This window comes from Vicia villosa, linkage group LG6, assembly GCF_029867415.1.
Source record: "Vicia villosa cultivar HV-30 ecotype Madison, WI linkage group LG6, Vvil1.0, whole genome shotgun sequence".
Classification (NCBI taxonomy): domain Eukaryota; kingdom Viridiplantae; phylum Streptophyta; class Magnoliopsida; order Fabales; family Fabaceae; genus Vicia; species Vicia villosa.
This window is the reverse complement of record NC_081185.1, coordinates 113,359,365-113,374,634: the sequence shown is the minus strand read 5'-3', so window position 1 is coordinate 113,374,634 and position 15,270 is coordinate 113,359,365. Positions and strand designations below refer to the sequence as shown.

At 31.0% G+C, this 15,270-nt stretch overlaps 1 protein-coding gene and 1 long non-coding RNA gene across 3 annotated transcripts; one reads left to right on the top strand and one right to left on the bottom strand.

The window, feature by feature from the left end:
* The first annotated feature begins 2,176 nt into the window (after positions 1 to 2,176).
* On the top strand, positions 2,177 to 4,130 carry LOC131612115 (protein BPS1, chloroplastic-like). 2 transcript variants are annotated; one of them, XM_058883935.1, is made up of 2 exons: positions 2,177 to 2,273; positions 2,831 to 4,130. In XM_058883935.1, the coding sequence occupies exon 2, from the start codon at positions 2,843 to 2,845 to the stop codon at positions 3,887 to 3,889; it is 1,047 nt and encodes a 348-aa protein (XP_058739918.1). In that variant the 5' UTR covers positions 2,177 to 2,273; positions 2,831 to 2,842; the 3' UTR covers positions 3,890 to 4,130. The 2 variants fall into 2 exon arrangements, with proteins under 2 accessions (XP_058739918.1, XP_058739919.1); XM_058883936.1 differs by having other exon boundaries at positions 2,191 to 2,273; positions 2,858 to 4,130.
* An 8,795-nt stretch (positions 4,131 to 12,925) lies between these two features.
* Positions 12,926 to 14,758, bottom strand: LOC131612114 (uncharacterized). Its single transcript, XR_009287283.1, has 4 exons — positions 14,272 to 14,758; positions 14,064 to 14,170; positions 13,931 to 13,972; positions 12,926 to 13,840 (listed from the first exon to the last, which is right to left on the bottom strand). It is a non-coding gene; the product is annotated as an uncharacterized LOC131612114 (long non-coding RNA).
* Between the last annotated feature and the right edge of the window lie 512 nt (positions 14,759 to 15,270).

Here is a 15,270-nt window from a genome sequence, read left to right as displayed (position 1 = left end):
CCTCCTTGAATCATATTCGTAAATGTTTCATGGCTTTATAACGTATTTTTAGTTCGATATCTACTAGATTGTGATGAGTCTTTGCAATCTAACACATCTAAAATTTTAAATTATAAATACACATATCAATCTAAAAGAGTTTTATGTCTAATTAATACGTGAATCAATAATAATTTTTTTAAAAATAGTTATAAATGGGCTTATAAGGCAATTGATAAATATTTATTAGACGTTTCAATAAAACTAATTTATACTTTTCTTTTTGACAGAAAATAAATGATATTCATTCATTCAAATCGATAAAGTACATCGTTGCAATACAAATTCAAAATCGCCAAAAATAAAAAGGATGAATCTACGAACAAATACACAGCATCCATGTTAATAGCATAAAACGGCAAATTGCATATGCCTACAAATATTAATGTATTGACTGTATTGAGATGTCCGAAATATTCATGTTTTCGGATCTGTAGCGTTGACGGCACCAAAGTCATTGATTATTTTTAAATTAGACCGACAATTTAAACCAAAGCGAGTAGAATAAAATTGATTATTTTTTGTTTAGTTCTAAAACCAAATCGAACTAATAAAAATCAATGTGGTTTGATTTGATTGTCGGTTTTAGTTTTTAAGAACCGCCAAACCGGTGAACCAAATTAATGGAAATAGTTATGTTCTAAATCTTTTATTCCACCCATCATTAAGCCACAAAAATTTGTCGGTCCAACCATTCTCCATCTTTGTTTACATTTCCTTCATTTCAACAAAACACACATCTATAACCAAATTCCAAAACATAAAAAATAGAAACCATAAGTCACATAAAACTTTCTTTCAGTGAATTGATGCTCTCGCTGCCTGCCACCATTGATTGTCTAACTACCGTAATTTTAATATGTTATGGTTATGGGTGGCAAACAGGCATGTCCGCTCGGTTTAGGCCTGTTCCGTAAAAGCCTGCAAAAAAATGGGGCGGAGTGGGGCAAACATAGTGGAGGATGCGGGCCTAAAACCTAGGTTCACCATGTAAAAAAGTAAGAGCGGGGCGGGGAAAGCCCGCAGGCATTACTCCTTTTAAGCCTAAGAAACACACCAATTTATGTAAATAACCATACCCGCAAAGAAAACGGGGCGGGGCGGGGCAGACACATTAGAGGGTGAGGGCTTAAATCCTTAGCCCACCACACTAAAGTGCGGGCAAAACGGACATGCTAATGGGTCGGACCCGTTTTTTTCATTTTTTTAAACTTTTTTTTGTTTCTTCTTCAACAAAATTCCTTTTAGTTTTATGACAAAATTGTTTTGATGTATATTTGAGGTGTGAAACATGTTACTTGATGTGTATTTTATTGTGTTCTATTTGTTAAGCTTTCAAATCTTTTTTCAATATTCAGATGTCAAGTGTTAACTTTTACATTTGATAGTGAATTTATTTCATGATGCAATGAAAATCAAGTCACTGTTACATATAGATTAAGAGCAACTTGTAATTTGTTTGAAAAATGGACATGCAATAAATTACATAAAATGTATTATTTTAAAAACAATAACATAAAATACGTAAAAAAACGATACTGGAGAATACGCTGATGAGTATAATGTTTAAAAAAACATTGTAAATCGATCAATCGAACCAAACCAAACCGAACCAAATTGGTTAGTTTGGTTCTATTTCATTTTTGAAAATTATTAAAAACCAAACCAAACCCTATCAATAAAAATATCATTATTTCAGACATTTTTTATCAAAAATTAGTCCAAACCGACCCGATTACACCCTTAATACTAATAAAATACAAGTACCTATCCAAAATTCAATAACATAGATAAAAATATATTCTTCCCTATTCCTAAATTTCACGTACAAACACAACAAAACAAAAAACAAAAAACAAAAAATAAACAATTTCAAAAAAAAAAACAAACGATATTGCGCAATCCCTTCCTAAGATTTATATAAAAAGTAAAAAACAAGGTCTTATATTTTTCTTTGGTCAAGACAAGTCTTATATACTTTTATTTTAAAAAACACGTGTTATATTTTAAGGAAAAAAAATTAAGTAATAGGCACGCTAACGGTATTAAAACACGTTTTGACCAACTTGACACCTGACACCTTTAATAAATATAAATACATTGTATTCTTGTTTTTATTTTTTATTACAATAGAGCACAATCTTCTAACTCTCTCGGAGGCAAAAAAAAAACAAAACAACAACAAACCAAACCTCTAACCCTACTAGATTATCTTCTAATCCGATCCATTCCAGGTTCGTTCTTTCATTCTGTCTTTTAGTGAAATTTTGTAAATCTATTCATTCTTTAGTTTTGATCGGTTTTGTATCTAACATAGTTGATGGGGTTCAAAGGTTTATTTATGTGGCTATTAATTTGTAATTTACTTGTGGATTTTCAACATTATGATGGGTGGAGCTAAAATGAAAACTTTTGCTTAACTTACCATCAGTAGCTGGATGTTTAGGTTTTGTTGGTCAAACCGAGGTTTTAAACTATGTTTGTGTTGTGGCTGTAGTTATGCTGTCACCGTTGATGCTATAGTAATGGAGTAATTAAGAAGGGAAATTAAATGATGTATATACTGACCAATAAGGCTAGTTATGGCATAGTTTTTATACAGACATAGTTTTTTTACTCAATTATTCGGACATAGTTATTCTAAAACTCAGGGCTCGAATAAACCATACATGTAGATTTTTTTTTTTCCTTCCATTGATTTTCATTAATACTGTTTGCTCTTTGTGTGACGAATAATGGTCTTTAATTATTTAGCACTGTCGTATTTACTTTCTTATCTTTCTTTTTGTAGTTTAGCATCTAAATGAGTCTTCCACAGGATCCTTTCCCCTTTGGAAATCCTTTCCGGATGATATCATCTAAAGGCACTAAGTTATCTCCGCAACTAGTGGCAGTGTTACGTGCTTTTGAAGAAAATTTGGAAGAGAGACTGAAAAAGCTTATTCCTAAAAGCAAGGATGAAGTCGTCAGCTTGTCTTGGATGACTTCAGCTATGCAGGCACTTTGTGAAAGTCACAATGACATTAAAACCCTCATGACAGACCTTGAGCTTCCCGTGACTCATTGGGATGAGAAATGGATTGACGTGTACTTGGACATTAGTGTGAAGTTGCTGGATATATGCAATGCATTTAGCTCCGAGTTGTCACGTCTAAGCCATGGTCAGATTTTACTTCAGTGCACGATGCACCATTTAGGCTCCTCCTCGTCCGATCAGCTTTTCCGCGCACGCTCTTCACTTGATGGTTGGAGGCAGCATATGAGTTCTAAAAATCCTAGAATCGAAAAATGTGGCAGCATTTTGGATAATCTGGTTGAGTCATCTGATATGCCAAAGGTTAAAAAGTCAGCAAAAGGTAAGGTTTTGATGGAAGCTATATATGGAGTAAAGGCGCTGACAGTATTTGTGTGCAGTGTGTTTGCTACTGCTTTTTCAGGCTCTACAAAGAACTTGATGGATATGGATGTGGCCGATGTTTATTACTGGGCTCCAGCTTTTAAAGGTCTGCAGAATCTTGTTAATGAAGAGATTAGAAATAGATTTTCAAGTGGGAACTTTACTGTATTGAATGAGCTGGAAGCCATTGATTTGTCTGTGAGGGAATTATACCCTATTGTCCAAGGTGTTGTACATACAATTGAGAAAGAATCACATGCAAAAACTGTTGAGAGATTAGGCAGCGTAACGGAGAATTTCTCTCAAGGACTAGATCTTCTTGCAAAGGAGGTGGATGGCTTTTTTCAAGTGGTTTTGTCTGGCCGTGATGCCTTGCTAGCTAATCTGAGGTCGGTTACATTCGGCAATGACCATATCTTGGGAGGTAAAAGTGATGCACAAGTGGTCAATTGAATATGTTGCAGACTACATCTTGTATATACTTATGAATCTAGCTATTGGGTTTTATCTTTCGTGATTGATAATGTTATTCAATCTTGTTTTATTTATATTGAAGTTATCTTTAGTATTAATAGCTTTTATAATTGTATTATGGAACTGCCGAAATTTGTAGTTGGGATATTCTGTTTATCAAGTATAATAAAGTATGTATAAAGAAAGTTATTTATGGTGTAAGTGGCTGGTTACGTTGTCACCTTGGAATCTTGAGATCCTTTTCAGTTCTTTCAGTTTTGAAGGGAATGATCTCAAATTGGAAATTTTTTATATGGCATGTGTATATTTCAGTTCTTTTGTAGAACTGGCGAGGGGCAGTGGGGCACACAGAGCCTAACCTGAAAATGAGAATTTTGATGGCGTGTTATCCCCTCATGTTTAAAATATTCCTATCTCATTGCGTTGATGTTTTTTTAGAACACAAGTATGTCTAATCTTTGCAAAAAAAATTAGTTTTCATGCAATTGGCATCACCTAAGATCTTATTACTTCATTTGTTTTCTGTTTTTCTATTTTGATGCTTTTTGTCTTCTTCATTGTTCATCCTTTTTCATGCTTGCAATATTACTATTTCATTGTTTTTGATGATATTGATATCTCATTCGTTACTTCTGTTTTTGGGTCATCTTAGTTTAAGATCTCAATAGCAAATTAGATAATACATGTTATGTCATCTTGGCTCTTTCACTCTCCTGTTTAATTATTCTTCTTTGTTGCAGGTATGAAGTTTTTGTCATCTTTAAATTGAAAGAGCATTGGGTGGTTGGTTCAATATATTATCAAGTGCATGTTACTTTAAAACAAGTATTCTTGATACTAATATATTAGCTTTATAATGGTGTCACTTTTATTATGTTTCTAATATCTTAATTTTGGTGAAATCTTATAGATCATTTGATTTCTTTCTTCCCGTCTCTCTTCAACTACCAGTAAAGGAGCTTCGAAATTCTTTAATGTCTCCAATGAATGTGTTTCAGATCAATGTACGAATACATGTTTTTAAAATATTCAAAACACACTATTATACTGTATTTATATATTTTAGATTGACCTCCTTATTTTGTGAACAAATAAGGTTGAATTTTATAGTTATATCATGTAAAGAAAAAAAGACATTATCAAGTTTAATGTTATTTTACTTGATTTCAAATCCCACAAAAAGTTAACTGCAGTGCATTGGTTTTTATGTTGGTACCTAAATGATGTTATATTACCATTGTTACTGAAATAATTTTGATTGCTTCAAAACATAAAAATTGTGCAAAATATTTATTGATAATTCTATTTTACAAAGATACTAATATGTTAAATCATTTGTTATTTTTTTGCTTCGTGACCATTTTGTTTATAAAATTTGTTTAGTATATAATTCAATAATAATTTACTTTTTGCCTCAATTAAATTAATGTTTTTCAATAATTAAATTATAATAATATTTATCATAATTAATAATTAAATTACATTTATTGAAAAGAAAAAGAGTTAAAAGTGATTCGGATAAATAAGGGAAATATAGGAAACCTTATTTAAAGTATTCTTTACACTTAATATTTCATGTTGTATTTTGATTTAGTCTAACAAATATTTAAGTAAATAACATCCATAAGTATTACTACTAAGTAATAATCAAAAGTTGTATTTTTTTCTTCTTAGAATTTGTGAAATTTTAGTAAGTTATTATTACGATTTTATCCATTGGTGGGTAATAATAGACAAGAGCAATTGTTTGAATTTCCATTATAGTTATAAATGTGTAATTTAATATTCTAATTATGCTAATAAAACAGTTATTTTAATATACTTTATAGTCATATTTTGATAATTACTGTGAAAATAAATTATTTAATGTGTATTAAATAAAATGAGATTTCCCAATAATGTTTTACACCATTCCAAAAGCGCATGTATTATTGGTATTCATATTTATCTTATCTCCTTAAAAATAAAAATATTTAATCATTCTTTTTGTAGTGTTGGAACCTCAAAATATCACATTCATTCTCAAATTTGTGCTCAATGAAGTATATATTTTTAAAGATTAAGATACTTATTAGTCATGATAGCTCATTTAATTAAAATTAATATTTTCATTTTAATACTATAATAAAAAAAATTGAATACGTAAGTAGAATAGACTAATAAACTAAATTTAAGATCTCAATAAATGAAATTAATTACATTTTAATTGACATTAATTTATTAATGTTTAAGTTATTTTAGATATATGACCACAAGTACAATAAATATTAATTAACAAAATTACTCAAAAATAAATAAATTTTTTTATAATAGCTTTTGTATTTTTGAATATATGATAAAAACATGTTTTTAAATTTTGATAAATAATTTTCAATTAGATTAAATATAGGGAGTCCCATAATGCTGAAAATAGAAGAAGTTTTACTATGATAATAAGAAAATTGATTTTGCTTCATGAAACATTCATAACACATTATTATTTAAGATTTTCGAAATATTTTAAGTATATTTTATGATTTTCATTTTAATTGTTTTGGAGAAAAAATTTGTTTTTTTCAATTGCGGTTTTTAAAATTCATTCCAACATTATTATTCATTTGTAAATAATGCATATTTATTTATTAGCACAACAAACAAAAATAGATATATCATTTGTAAATAATGCATTTTTAATTGGTTCATTTGATTTTTAATTATTATTTAATCAAGAATACTCATATTTAATTTTACGGGATGCATTTAAAATATTAATTAATTCAATTGTAAAAACCGGAATAAGTTACAAATACAATTATTTTTGTGAAACGGGAATAAGTTCTAAATATTTTTAGAAATGGAAATAAGTCAACTGCTAATACAATTATTTTTGTGAAACGAGAATAAGTTACAAATATTTTTATAAACAGAAAAAAGTTATAAATATTTTTAAATGTTCATACAATTATTTGTATAAACGGAATTAAGTTATAAATATTTTATTTATCACATTCCATTTTTTAAAAAAAAATTCTTTTAAGTTTTTCAACAATTGTTATTTGTTCAAGATTTGTCATAGATTCAATATAAAAGTTAACTGTCTTTAAATTTATTTTTCTATTAGATGATAAAATCATTTAATATCAATAGTATCCATAAATTTACAATACTGGAAAATTTAAAAATTATAGGCATGCCCGACGAGCCGAACCTATTTTTTTGACGGGCCGACAAAATATTTACTTAAGTTGAACAATATTAGAGATCATATGTTTAATGACTTCTCAATTACTATAACATGTGTTTTTTAACCGATATTAGAGATCATATGTTCAATTTATTAAATCTAATCATATTATTAAACCAATATATTTTTTTGTGTATAATATATTTTATTTTATAATATTTGTTAAAAGAAATTGTAAAATTAAAATTATAAGTAATTATAAAAATTCTAACCATGTCTAACGGGCCAAACCTGTTTTTCACCATATATTTAGTTTAATAGCAATTACCAACTCTATATACTCATAACAACTACTACAACTTGATAAATTAAATTAATATTTGTATGACTTCGTATAAATTAATATCTTTTTTTTACTATAACTATATAATATTTATTTAATATTTATTTCGATTTTACGTGACCCGTGCGAACGCACGGGTCCATTGCTAGTTTAAATTGTATTTTCAGTGTATAGTGATTGAGTATGAAAAAAACACTCTAGGGGGCGTGTTATTTTTTTGAACTTTTTTAAACATATAACCTTACTAATTAGTCTACATGCATCCCCTATGCAATGCATTCGGCGGGATAATTCAATTTTTTTTACTAGTAAGACTTCTAAACATTCCCTATTCAACTACACAATCAGTCTTCAAAAATCTTCATAGCACAAAATGACCGTTTAACCGTTGTTGTGGTGTCTGACAAAATTAATGCTAACTTCAAAAGCTTATAGAGGAATGGTTAAATAATATGCCTTTTAATTTCAACAATTTTTTTAAAAGATAATTTATTCCTTTCAAATATGAGAATTCAACACTCATACGCATATTAATGATGAAAGTCTCAAGTTGATTATCAAGCATCACCAAATTAGTTAGATAAAATTTACTAGACAAAACTTTGCAAACTCAATCAATTTTGCCTTGCCAAAAGTAGAGAACAAGTTACTTGGGCACAAAGAAGCCATACAAATGATCAATTGACTATCTCTCTCATTAAAACGATTCTTGAGCTCTTGAAGTTGCATGTCCACAATAGTATAAAATAATTCAATGCTACAAGGATTCCTTATTGTGATAGAATGAACATTACCTCCACATTTTGATTTAACACGAAAGAATATGTCATCCATATTCGAAATATGAATATCATGCTCAATGCAAAATAAACTTACCTCCTTTAATAAAGGTTCCCGCCCATCATCTTTTAGATTTTGTAATCTTTTCTTTGTGATGTTAATCAAGTTCATAGCACGATGTCTTGTTCTATATTTTGCAATGCTCGCGACAATTCATTTAAAATACCTAAGACATTTTTCATCAAATGGAAAGTGATTGCAAAATCAAAATTATCCATTAAAAGCAAAAGGCCATTTGCTTCGCCGCTTGCATATTTGGCGGATAACATCTTCTTTCAACATTTTAAGAACACCTGTAATAGAATTATACATCGGTATCAAATTCACAAAAGTAGCATAGTGAGAACTCCAACGAGTATCAATAAGTCGCTTGAGACTAGTTTCCTTATTCAAATCTTTTTCAGGAACGATTTCTCCATTTTCCAATGTATCTCGGACCTTAATTAGTTGTATTTCATGTATCATGTCACTCCTTTTGCAAGATCTCCCAACAACATTTATTAAAATGAATATTAAGCGAAAAAGAGAGAAGACTTGAAGGTGATCTTTAGTAATAGAAACCAATGTAAGTTACAATTGATGAGAAAAATAATATACATAAAATGCACATGGACTTTTCTTTAATATCAAATTATTAAGACAAAAAACTTCTCATTGCATGTTGCTAGCCCCATCATAACCTTTTCCTCGAATTCTTGAAGTAATAAGTCTATTTTTGCATAACAAATTATCTATGGACATTTTCAGTGATATGGATGTTTGAGTTTTAACAGGAGCAATATACCCAAAAACCATTCAACAATAATTCTGCATTTGTTAAAACAACACAATACAACAATAATTTGCTCCTAATTAGATATATATCCTTGGATTCTTCAATAAGAATAGAAAATAACTCATCCCCAAGGTCATTAATAATTGCTTTAGTAATTTTCAAAGCACCTGCTTTAATCATATCTCTTTAAATAGATGAAGAAGTTTTTTTATATTTTCTGGAGCATTTTCTAATACAATTCGTGTCACGTTTTTTTGTCAATATACCATCTAAGCATTTTAACTTTAAGGAAGTTTGTTTGATTAGAAGATTCTATTGATTCATCATGACTATGAAAAGCTAACCCTTTCTTCAATAGATAATAAAGACAATCAAGTGAAGTCATTAACCACCTTCTATACAAGTCACGAGTTTGTTCAGATTGTTTATATGTCACAACTTTAATATGTTAATTTTGATTCATCAAATCTTCACATTCCTTCTAAGTAATGTTATAAGTGCAATTAGATTTTTTATTCCAACTTGTGAATCCCTCTATTATAAATGTATCATCACCCGATTGCTTTGAAAAATCGAATCTAAAAAGATAACAACATTAAAAAATGCAACATCTTTCGTTATCTATATTGTAGTCTAACAAATTTCCAAAAATTTTAAACCATGAAGAACAAAATTTTCTCATTAAATTTCCAATTCGTCTTTAGGATAAATTGTGTTGAATAGGTTGGCAATGTCCTCTTTGTAAATATAATTTGCATATTATTTCTTGATCATTTGGATGATATGCTACCATTTTAGGCCTTTTCCAAGATCTAATGGAAATTCTTTCAAATTACACTGAATATATTGCTGTTAAGAAATAGAGTTTTGTTCTTTCGATAGTAATTTTCTGTTAAAAAAACTTATCCATAATCTCCTACCAAGAATAAAACAACCAAAATACAATAGAAGACATAAACATATGGCTTTCTTGCAACTTCATGTAATTATTGAAATCATATCAATGAATGGGATATAAAGAGACTTCTTCTATCTTGAATATGAAAGAATATCTAATATTATATAACTCAAATGCTAATAAGATATGACATAGATCATTAATCTATACAAATAAACAAAATATAATTTTTGCTAGAGTGATTTATGTTTCATATTTGAACTACTCAGAAATAAATTACTCAGTTCACTTTGTCTACTTAAATATAAGGCACATTTTGAAAAAGATAACACCAAAATTTCCTTTCTAAACTTATTAACAATTATTTCAAGTTTGCAACCAGATGTTCAATTTGTCATAGCAAGCAAAAAAGTTATATAATAGAAAAATGGATTTGGGAATACTAAATTAAAAATAGACAAAGCAAGCCCAGTAGATTAACTATTGGCAAAAAAAAAAAGCTAGAAGAAATTCTAAAACACCAAGCAAACCCCACTAATGGGAACTTAGACAAAGATGAAAGTGGTAAGGATGTTGACGTCAAAAGGTATAGAGACACTCTTTACATTTGTTTCAAATTTCGTTAAAAAGTTCCATTTCAAGTGAGTACATCATTCGTTATTCATCAAGTGAGGTAATATCGTTTCACTTATCTCTTTGTTCCTAAGTTTTTTTACATAATGTGTTGTGTATCCTTGTCTCTTGTATTTGATTGTATTTTTATGTTCCAAAAAATTACGTAATATATTCGATGTACGATACATTTCATGTTTGTTCACTTCCAAAAATTTCATTGTTAACCCATGTGTGCTTCAATCTATATGTTTATAGTGACTTCATGTTATTATCATCATATGTATTTCATGCTATTATTTCTTCACAATTGAAATCTATTAATGCTATTAGTGATTTAGTATGTTATTAATATATTCTTGCATGAAAAATGTTTGAGCATGTTATAATGGCAACAAAATTCTTGAACTAGTCATGGCACGACTTATGGAAACAACTCTGGTATTGATTCAAGTGGCGATGAATCTACAATTATCACCATACTAGAGCATGTGTGTGTGCGGCAACAGGAGCACCAACATGAGGAGTCATATTTTTCTTTCCTTCTCTCATAATTCTTTTTTCTTCTCCAATTCATCTTTTTCTTTCCTTCTCTCATAATCATTGTGCAATGGAATCATCTTGCAACCAAGGTGTGATTGATTTACTCGAATGAAGAGTGAAGAACAAGAGGTAAAATCAATAAGAAGAATTGATTTTTGTTCATCAAGATTTATTTTAGAATTCTCCAAATTTTAGGTGTAATTCCAACATTATTGATGATATCATAGGCTAGAAGATATCCAGCCTAAAATTTAGAAAATAACCAGATGTATAAAGAAGACCTAAACATACTTGTACTTCAATTTGTTGGGGGAGTTTTTCAGTATGGAGCGCTGATACATAGTGTAGGACTAGACACATTTGTGAGAGACACACCACTTATTCACCCAAAACCTTAAGGTGATATGTGAGTGGGTTCTCTCACTTATAATTGCTTAACTCACCACAATCATATCCAATGTGGGACTATTTCTTCACTTACTCACACTTGCATTATTATTCTAAAATTTCCCTCAAGTGTGAGTCCATAATGCTCCCCTCACACTTGTACCGTCGTTGACACCTTGCAACCTCTTTAAGTCGTTGACACCTTGTAACCCCTCAAGTGAGTCCTCAATACTCACCCTCACACTTGTACCGTCGTTGACACCGTGCAACGAGACACCACTTCCTGGACTTTTCAATACAAGTGAGTGAGTCTCATTCTCGCACCAATGGCTCATAATACCATTTGTTGAGGGGAGTTACTAGGAGCATTGACACAATTGAGGATTATGCACCTTTGAGAGATACACACCACCAATTGAGGATCTAGCTGGATAGTCCTCATATAGCATGTCATTTTCCAGTTACGTGAAATGATTCCAGATCCAACTACAGAGTTGTGCAATAGATGGAAGTGTATAATTGCACCAATTAAAAAACCAGGCACTTGGGCTTCAGTGGTAAAGGAGCTCCTGCTAAGGACGTAATCCGAGAAATACCAGGTTCGACTCCTAGGTGGGAACAATGCTTGGCCAGTGCCCGTACCTCTCGGTACAAGCTCTGGATTACTAGGGCCCCTTTCCCCTAGGAACCAGAGTGCGAAAGAAAAAAAAAACAATGCACATGAAACACACCAAATAGCATACTGACAATAAATTATGTATCTCAATGTCATCCAGACAACAATATCAAATTGCCATTAACATTCTTCAACTAGCTAATTGACCTAATCCCATATCACATAAATTACATAAGTACATAGTGAAGTTATTCCTTAACAGTTTTCATAGATACTGAAATCAAAAGTTCAGGATAGAAGCAAATAACTCTTTTGAACCAAAATGCATGGAAGCTCCATATATGATATGCCAATTGATGGAGAAAAGCTTCTACTCCCATACCTGAGGTCACGTCACGTGTCTGACCAGGTTTGGAAAAGGCTGCAACAAAATCCAAGAAGATAATAATCAACATTGATCATATGCAGATTACATAGAGGCATTGCGAAAAAATCCTTGACGCATTCCTTTGAAGTTATCTTAACACATCACTATCTTAAGTGAATATTTATCAGTAAAAAAGCAATACCACATTTAACTCTAATAAATACAAAGTTTGTTGAACTGATTTGTTTTTGAAGCACTTCTTAATTCTTATAAATATGAAGTATTTATTTCAAACATAAATTGCATCACATGATCGATATTCCAAAATTAGAAACATGTACTTCATGTTGAAGCAATTCATAGTAGTGGAGCATCAAAATCATACAGAATTAAAACTATAGGATTCATAATTAGAAGTTAATAATAGATTCAGGATATTAATTCACATTACTTAATACAATACATGATATCTTCTCTGACAATTTCAATTCAATCCCATCTCATGCACAAGATCACATATATAGGTTAGAAACCAAAAACTTATCATGCCAATCAAGTAGCATTCCAAACAAGTGACTTCTTTGCTTTCAAGCAGCCTTACATTTTTTGTTATCGTCAAATAACAACAAAAAGTTTACCTATTGGAAGAGAAAATTTTTATGAGAAATACTTAAACTGGAGCTTATAGAGTTTCTTTATATGTGTTAGCAAATACACTTGTGTTTCTTCCTTTTCCTTTCCTACAAATGGTTGGTCTTTTATTCACTATTGGCTAGTAGGATTAAGGAAAGACATTGATGGTTTTCTTTACTTCTCCTTAATGGCTTGGATGGTTATACTCATGTCAAATTCTCTATTGGCATGTTTTAGTGCCCTTGTGCCAAATTTCATCTTTGGAAATAAGTTCAGGGACTGACTGCTGGTTTAATGGGATTTGGACTTTCATTACTGGAATTTTCAAGTCATTGATTGTGAATGCTTTTTAAAAGTACTAATGATTCATGAAAAGCTAACTGTCTTTCTATGTATAAAACACAAGAAGAATTCTAACGGGCTTCACCTAAAAACACAAGTCATTAACATTATGCCAAACAAATATCAGAAAAGAAAAGCTCTGGTGATTATGAAATTCTCACAAATAATTGACTGAAGTGTGAGATTGATATTTTTGATATACTTAGACACTTAAAAGTGTTTATACTAAACAATAAAACCAAGACACTTGCACGACATGCAATATCCGTAAGCATAATATAAATAAATCATAGTGCCTTGGCCACATCCCACAAGAATCTGAAGCAGCATCTGTCCAGCAGCTCCTCCCATGTTAGGTGAGTCTCTAAAACACTCGGTGACGAAAATGATGAAGATGAGGTTGCATCGGATCTGGTGAGATTAAACAGAAAAGTCAAGAAAGCAGACAGTTGAAGGTATCTAACCTAAATATTAAATTAATAGTATGATAAGAAACATTACCTATATTCTAATCAGGAAGTATCATAACAACCCTGGGAAGTGCTGAAATTAGAAAAAGAAATAAACAAATTGAAACCCTTATGTGTATACAGAAGTTAAAAGAAAATGATAACCCTGATGATTATACAAGAACCTTCAACTCTGTGAAAAATGTCTTGGGATAGAAGTGTCCCAAATCCATATTTGGTGTTTGTTGAATTTATGTGAATTTTATATACCATCATCCTCGCTTCATCTTCACTGGCTCAAAACACAGATTATTAGTTACGTGGAATTGAATAAAAAGAAAAAATAGACAGGAAAGATGTTGGAAAATAAATGAAAGGAAGAAGTGAGTAAACCTTCCGACAAGGTCAGCCAGTATTTTGACATAACTATGGACGATTGCCTCCCAGGTGGGTTCACCTTTTAAGAGGCGTCTGAAGAAGCCAATATGTGGTGCTGCATAACAACGAGGTGCTGGTAGTAATCGCAGCCATTACGCAACTTAAGGGCGGAACAGTTAGGGCTAGGTCCTATGGTGGCCCGAGTTGAGAGAGAGCGGGAGGAAGGGGGAAGGAGGACGTCGTGAGTTGAGAGAGCGCGGGAGGAAGGGGGGAGGAGGACGTCGCGAGTTGAGGAGGCTGTGGAGAGGGAGCGAGAGTAGATAGCAGTTAAGGTTAGGGTTTTGGGGAAGAGTCGACACAAGATCTGACTCGCCATGGTTGTTGTGGAGCGAGAGTGTAAGGGTTTAAGGAATGGGATTTGGGGGAACAAAAACAAAGAGCAAGGCTGTGCAGGATACTTTAATTTGCTTTTCTCTTGAATGTAAGGGTTTAAGGGATGCGATTTAGTGCCCTTGATGTTGTCATGCAATTTTTCTCATTCTTTTATTATTAGCCCCTGATGTTTTCATGCGATTTTTCTTAGGGGACTAAAGTCACACAATTAATTCCTCGAAAGAAGTCACTTTAATGAACTTTAAGCCACAAGCTTTTATTGTAGAGTAATTTTACAGTGGCCCATTTGTAAAAAAGAACTTTTAATTATTGCATTTCAGTCCCCATTTACTTAATAATATTTTACAAATTAAAAATAACTTTTATTTGATTGTAATTTTTTTAAACTGAAATAATATTTGTTTTTCTTCTTCTTCTTCTTCTTTCAATTTCCCAATCTAAAACCCTAAATTCCACCTACATTTTCTTTGAACTCCTTCTGCACCACTCTCCTAATAGAAATCTGATTGATTTTTCTTCTTCGCTCTTCTTCTTCCTCATCCTTCTCCCAACTTCTCAATTGAAGAATTCGAAATTGTTATTCAAAACTCTAAATCCCTAAATTTCACCAATATGCTCTTC

Coding starts and splice junctions, on each gene's coding strand:
- LOC131612115 (XM_058883935.1), top strand. CDS start 2,843: ATGAGTCTTCCACAGGATCCTTTCCCCTTTGGAAATCCTTTCCGGATG.